This window comes from Nyctibius grandis, chromosome 4 (assembly GCF_013368605.1).
Source record: "Nyctibius grandis isolate bNycGra1 chromosome 4, bNycGra1.pri, whole genome shotgun sequence".
NCBI lineage: Eukaryota > Metazoa > Chordata > Aves > Nyctibiiformes > Nyctibiidae > Nyctibius > Nyctibius grandis.
This window is the reverse complement of record NC_090661.1, coordinates 47878815-47885704: the sequence shown is the minus strand read 5'-3', so window position 1 is coordinate 47885704 and position 6890 is coordinate 47878815. Positions and strand designations below refer to the sequence as shown.

Below are 6890 nucleotides of genomic sequence, written 5' to 3'. Positions count from 1 at the left end.
AGAAACACGAAATCGGATATTAAAGCGGGATCCCCCCCGTTTGCCTCAGCAGCCGGAGCGCACGGGAATCCCACCGACAGCCTCGGTGGCAGGACGCCGCACAGCCGTCACGAAGGCAAAGCGGGGCGATCCGCGGGCTGACAAAATCCTGAAAACGAGACATTTGAACTTAGAAAGGCCAGCCAGGGAAAAAACCCCACGCCGCAACCCCCCCCCCCCGCGCCCGCCCCATCACTGTGCATGCGCTTCCCGGCCGGCTGCTGGCGGCGGCGGGGCCGCGGCGCGGGCGGGAGGAGGGGAGGGCGCGATCTGCCGTGCAAGTTTCCAAACATAGCCGGCAGCGCGGGCTGCCCGCGCGCCCCGCCGCGCTCCAGCTGCCGGCCGCGCAGGGGAGGGCGCGGGCAGGGCGCCGGGCATGCGCGCCCCGCGCAACAAGTGGGCGCCGCGCCGCCGGCCGGGGGGTGGGGGGGGCGGGCGCTCGGCGGTGACGAGGGGCTCCGCCCGGGTGCAGCCGAGCCGAGCCGAGCCGGGAGCGCGGCGCGGAGGAGGGGAGGAGGGGAGGGGCGGCGCGGGGGGAGCGCGGCGCGGCGGAGGGGACGCGCAGGCACACGCGGCGGCGCGCAGCACCCCGCGCTCGGACTGCGAGCAGCGGCGAGGATGTGAGTGAGGAGCAGGCGGCGCCGCTCGCCACGCTGCTGCCGCCGCTGCCCCCGGGCCGCTACCGCTCCGCCGGCGCTCGGGGAAGCCGCCGCCGCAGCCGGGACCGGACAGCTCCGTGCGGGTGCCCCTCTTTTCGCCCGCGGCGTTGGATCGGCACGTACCGAAGTGCGAGCTCGCGAGGCAGCCGCGGCGGGTGGAAGGTGACCCCCCCATCTTCCTCCGTGCACCTCCGCCTCCTCCCGGAGGAGGAGCAGCGGCAGCGGAGAGCTAGAGAGCGCAGGGAAACAGAAGCGGCTAGAAGGCGACCCCCACCCAGCCCCCCGGAGGAGCAGTAGAAGCGGTTCCCACCCCACCGGGGCAGCAGCGGCAGGACCAGGCAGAAGCAGCCCTCTCCGGCAGCAGGAGCGAACTAAAAGCAGGCGATCCCCCTGCTGAAAGGGGCAACAGGATCAGGTACGGAGAGCCACCCACCCTGAAGCCCGGGGGGGGGAAGACTGAGCCAGCCCCTACCCCGGCGGCAGCGGCAGCAGCTCCGCGGCCAGCAGCACCATGTCCGCCGCGCAGGTGTCGTCGTCCCGGAGACAGTCATGCTACCTGTGCGACCTGCCCCGCATGCCTTGGGCCATGATCTGGGACTTCACGGAGCCCGTCTGCCGGGGCTGCGTCAACTACGAGGGCGCCGACCGCATCGAGTTCGTGATCGAGACGGCCCGGCAGCTGAAGCGGGCGCACGGCTGCTTCCAGGACGGCCGCTCCCCCGGCCCCCCGCCGCCGGTCGGCGTCAAGGCGGTGCCGCTCTCCGCCAAAGAAGCGGCGGCGGCGGCGGCGGCGGCCCAGCAGCAGCTCAACCATGTGGACGCCTCCTCCAAGGCAGCCTCGGCGGGGCTGACCCAGTCCAGCCTGGACCGCTACGGGCTCAGCGCCGCCGCGGCGGAGCCGCGCAGCCGCTTCGAGTACCCGCCGCCGCCGGGCAGCCTGGGCAGCAGCCACGGCGCCCGCCTGCCCAACGGGCTGGGGGGGCCCAACGGCTTCCCCAAGCCGCCTGAGGACGGGCCGCCGGAGCTGAACCGGCAGAGCCCCAACTCCTCCTCCTCCTCTTCCTCCTCCCGCCGCGGGGCGCACGGGGGGCTGGTGTCCGGCCTGCCCCCGGGGGCCGCCGGCGCCCAGATGAACGTGCCCCCCAACCTGCTGCCGCAGACCTTGCTCAACGGGCCCGCCGCCTCCGGCGTGGCGCTGCCCCCGCCGCACGGGGGCCTGAGCGGCCGCGGCGGCGGGGGTCCCCCGGCTCCCTCCGCCTCCTCCCAAGGGGGCACTTGCGGCGGCGGCGCCGGGGGAGGCGGCGGCTCGTCCTCCGAGGCCTGCGGCAAGCGGCCGGGCTCGGTGTCCAGCAGCGACCAAGAGCGGGAGCTGAAGGAGAAGCAGCGCAACGCGGAGGCGCTGGCCGAGCTCAGCGAGAGCTTGCGGAACCGGGCCGAGGAGTGGGCCAGCAAGCCCAAGATCGTGCGGGACACGCTTCTCACTCTGGCCGGCTGCACCCCCTACGAGGTGCGCTTCAAGAAGGATCACGCCCTGCTGGGCCGCGTCTTTGCCTTCGACGCCGTCTCCAAGCCGGGCATGGACTATGAGCTGAAGCTCTTCATCGAGTACCCCAGCGGCTCCGGCACCGTCTTCTCCAGCGCCTCCGGCGTGGCCAAGCAAATGTACCAGGACTGCATGAAGGACTTCGGCCGTGGCCTCTCATCGGGCTTCAAGTACCTGGAGTACGAGAAGAAGCACGGCTCCGGCGACTGGCGACTCCTGGGGGACCTGCTGCCCGAGTCCGTGCGCTTCTTCAAGGAGCTGGTGGGCGCCGACATGCTGCCGCAGCCCTACCTGGACGCCAGCTGCCCCATGCTGCCCACGGCGCTGGTGAGTCTCCCGCGGCCGGGGGCCGGGGCCGGCGGGGCGCAGGGCACGGCCGCCGCCTCTAGGGGACCCGGCGGCGGCGGCGGCGGCGGCGGTGGGGCGATGCGCAAGAGGAAAGCCTCTCCCGAGCCCTCGGACTCGGCCGAGGGGTCTCTGAAGCTCAGCGACGAGCAGCAGCGGCAGCAGTGGATGGCCAGCCAGAGCGAAGCGCTCAAGCTCACCATGTCGGCCGGGGGCTTCGGGGCGGTGCACGGCGGGGGCCCCCAGCCGCCGCCGCCCCTCGGGCCTCACTCCAACCGGACCACGCCGCCCGAGTCCGCCCCTCAGAACGGACAGTCCCCCATGGCCGCGCTCATGTCGGTGGCCGACACGCTGGGCAATGCCCACTCGCCCAAGGACGGCAGCTCGGTGCACTCCACCACGTCCACCCGCAGGAACAGCAGCAGCCCCGTGTCGCCGGCCTCGGTGCCGGGCCAGCGCCGCCTGGCCTCCCGCAACGGGGACATGAACCTGCAAGTGGCCCCTCCTCCCCCCAGCGCCCACCCCGCCATGGACCAAGTGCACCCCCAAAACATTCCGGACTCCCCCATGGCCAACAGCGGGCCCCTGTGCTGCACCATTTGCCACGAACGCTTGGAGGACACCCACTTTGTTCAGTGCCCCTCTGTGCCCAGCCACAAGTTCTGCTTCCCTTGTTCCCGAGAGAGCATCAAGGCCCAAGGGGCGACTGGCGAAGTCTACTGCCCCAGCGGAGAGAAATGCCCCCTAGTCGGTTCCAATGTGCCTTGGGCGTTTATGCAGGGCGAGATCGCGACCATTTTAGCTGGGGACGTTAAAGTGAAAAAGGAGAGAGACCCTTGAGTAGAAAATCCAATCCCTTCAGACTCCTGAAGATGTAGAATTGTGAATATAACAAACTGCAAAAGTTAGTCTTATGTATAGACATTATTTTCGTCGTATGTTTCTATATTTTGAAACAAAGGTATGTACTCTTCTTCATTTGAAGGATAGAGCTGGTTTTTGTTAAACAGAATATAATATTGTTTGGTTACTACATAATACCTGTTCTCATTTCTTTGGCAGTGTGTTGGCTAGGTACAAAGTTAATAGCCCTTAGCGATTACCTGCTGCTGGTGTGTATTTTTGTAAATGTATGCACTTCTCTGAAAGAAGAAGAAAAACACAAAAGACAAAAAAAAATTTTTTTTTGCCAAGGCCAGTGTTGATGCCTAAAAAATTGCTACAAAAATGGTGACAGCTTATGTTTTACAAGCCCTGAGTGTTAGTCTTTCACTTTATTTTTTTCGTTTTTGTTTTTTGTTTGCAAAACGGTGGGGTGGCTCTGGGGGGAGGGTGTTTTTTGTTGCAAGTTTGTAAGGAAAATGTTTCCGTTTGTTTCTATTGATCTGAACGTTTTTAATCTTCATGTGTTTTTTGTTTTTGCTTTTATTGATGCACGGATGCTTTTGAACAGTAGAGCAAAATGCTGTACATGAAAAACATGCTCTGTTTGTCCTTTATACATTTCTGTAGTTAACAGAACACTGTAATGTGCCTTGGAGCTTAGTAAATTGTAATAAATTCAATTGATATTAATACTTCTGGAGTAGCAAGTTTTATTTTTCTCAGAGCTTAGGCAGCACGCACGAGCCATGTTGCCTTTTTAAGAGTCTCCATTATACCAAGAGCGTGCAGTTCGTTGTGATAATTGTGGCACTTGTACACACATTTTCACACATATGTAGCAAGATGATGATGTTGATGGTGTTATCAAACTTACCTAAATCTTGGCACTGTGCCTATTTGCATTTCACCTTTAATGTTGCAGTAACAGTTGCTGACTAAGCATTTTCTATTTACTGTTTCTGCATCTCATTTCCTCCTCCCTTCTCGCCCCCCCAGCTCTCCAGCTGCAGTGTTTGCAATACAGGATGCATCATTGCCTGCTCAATTTAATAAGGTTTGAGAATTGAAACGAAGCCCTCTTTCACAAAAAAAAACCAGCATCACGTGGTTAATAACTTTAGTTGATTTTAAGAGCGGTCGTCGAAGCTCGACATTAGCTGTAGACTCTTGGTAAGGCAGGACTGTAGTTGAGCACAGTGCAGAAAAGGGTAGCGGGAAATAACAGCTTCTGCAGTTGGCGTTGCAGCTGGTGGGTAGCTACCCCGTTTGGGCAATGACTTTTCATAACTGAGTTGGTGAACAGTTCGGGGGCTGTGTTGTGTTTTCAGGTGAGGAAGCTTCCTTAAAGCACTGAAGTGAAATGCTTTCCTTTTGGCAACGATCATGTGTGAGTCTTTGTATAATTAACTATTTTATGTGACATTGGCATTTTCTGGAGATTGGGGAGCAGTGCAATACCTGTTAGGTGATCAACAGGCAAAGTAAATACACAGGCCTCACACTAGCTAGAAAATGCAAACAAACCTAATGTGAACTTTGTCCTTTCCAGTGAGGCAAATGGAGGAAAGATAGAAAACCCGAAACAAAAACAGCAGCATTGCAGAAATCCTTTGCAGTCTCACCAGCAGAACACAGAGCTGTTCCAAATGCAGCAAAGTCATAGGTTATGAGCTCTGAGTTTTATTGAATATTAAGGATCCCCGCCCCCCAAAACCCCATAATTGTATAAAGAGGTACTTTTAAAAAGTCTGGATGGCATTTCATATCTGCTTGCTCTTAAGACATTTTTCATTTGTATTCCTGGTGGAAAGGATGGCAGAAGCCTTGAGACTACATGCGTGGTGTGCCTGCTGATCTTTTGCTCTCTTGTATAGGTACATTCTCCAGCTATTTTGTGTGTGTCTGTGTGTGGATTATGTTTTGAGAGTCAGTCTTTGGCATCACTCTGTGATTTCAGACAATGACTTTGTGTATATAGATATTTTTTTTCTGCCAAGTGATTTATTGGTGCTTAAAAATCTCAGAACATATTGTTCTTAGGTAATGAATTGGAAGGAATAATGCAGAAAAAGAATGTTTTGAGTTAATTATTGGATCCAACCTGTATGTTTTGAGTTAATTATTTGATACAACCTATATGTTTTTGAGAGCGTAGATTTGTACTGATCCTATTTTCAATTCTAAGAATGCAGTTCCCACACAACAGTTTATTTCTAGATCACGAGATAGGGGGATGAACATTGTGAGCTCATGACTCGCAGAGGAAAAAATTGTACACATGGATGAAATTTGAGTTTAAACCTAACGACAAGTAACATTCATGTGTGAATTGCAACTGCCATTAAAATAGAAAAACTAGTGGCTGTTCAACATTTAATTATGTCACAGAAGCATGAATACCCTGATTTATATGAACAGAACCACTCCTGCAATCTTGAAATCAGTCATCACTAGCTGGAGTTAGAAGGAGCTCCTTTTGGTGGATTTCTTTAGTTGCAGAGCATTCTTGAAAAGCTCTTATCAGTCAGAATTTTGGAAACACGAGCCCGCTTATGAGACTCATCCATTTGATTTTTAGCAGGCAAAGGAAAGGTAAGGGGCAGTAGACATCGGTGGAAAATAAGATTGAAGTGAATTGTAATGCTGCAGTTAATTAAAGTTAACTGTAGCTACAGGGCATTTGTTGTATGGAGGGTTTTTGTAACCATGTGACCTTTTCTTTTACTCCGGCTCATTAAACAGCCAGTCTGGGCATATTAGCCAGCATTTCTTTGAACCCACTCCCTAGGTTTTTCTCTTTCTGAAGATGTCCACAGCTGACAAACAAGCTGTAACCTTTTTTCGAGGAGGAGGAGAAGGGAGCTGCTGAGCGAGTCTCACATACAGAGATTCAGCTGATTTCTGTACTTCACAGTAATACTCCCCTCCCCCATATTTGCCAGTTATTTAAGGTAAAGCCCAATGTTTGCTTGAATAAATCGTGTAAGTGAATTTATTTGTCCAGGTGGTCATTTGTTGTGCTCTCATTCCTTCTCGTAATGGGGAAGTATTTAAATGGTTTATTTTCCCTAGGGGGGTTGTTTTGGGTTTTTTTTTTCAGTTAGATTATTCTCGACATTTCTTTTAATAGCCTCATAGCCTATTTTCTAAGAAATGGTTAGAACATGTGTGTCACTGGATGTTTGGTTTTTAAGCATTGGCAGCTCTGTGAGTTGGAGATGGAAGTGTTTGTGCAGTGAAGAGTTGCTACATCCGTTTTGGGGGAAATACTACACAGTTCCATCAGGAGCTCGAGTTCACCAATGCTAACTGGTGTCATTTAGTACAAACCTTGCTATCTTTTTTATTTGCTTAGCAATGATGTTGTGCATATGAGCATGCTCTTCCCCCTCTCCCCTCCTTTAATATTTGAGCTCCAA

At 55.3% G+C, this 6890-nt stretch overlaps 1 protein-coding gene across 2 annotated transcripts; it reads left to right on the top strand.

Annotated features, from left to right (window-relative positions):
* Window positions 1-595: 595 nt before the first annotated feature.
* Window positions 596-4163, top strand: IRF2BPL (interferon regulatory factor 2 binding protein like). Of its 2 annotated transcripts, XM_068399797.1 has the most exons (2): window positions 596-1113; window positions 1225-4163. In XM_068399797.1, the coding sequence occupies exon 2, from the start codon at window positions 1273-1275 to the stop codon at window positions 3424-3426; it is 2154 nt and encodes a 717-aa protein (XP_068255898.1). In that variant the 5' UTR covers window positions 596-1113; window positions 1225-1272; the 3' UTR covers window positions 3427-4163. The 2 variants fall into 2 exon arrangements, with proteins under 2 accessions (XP_068255898.1, XP_068255897.1); XM_068399796.1 differs by having other exon boundaries at window positions 596-4163.
* The last annotated feature ends 2727 nt before the right edge of the window (window positions 4164-6890 follow it).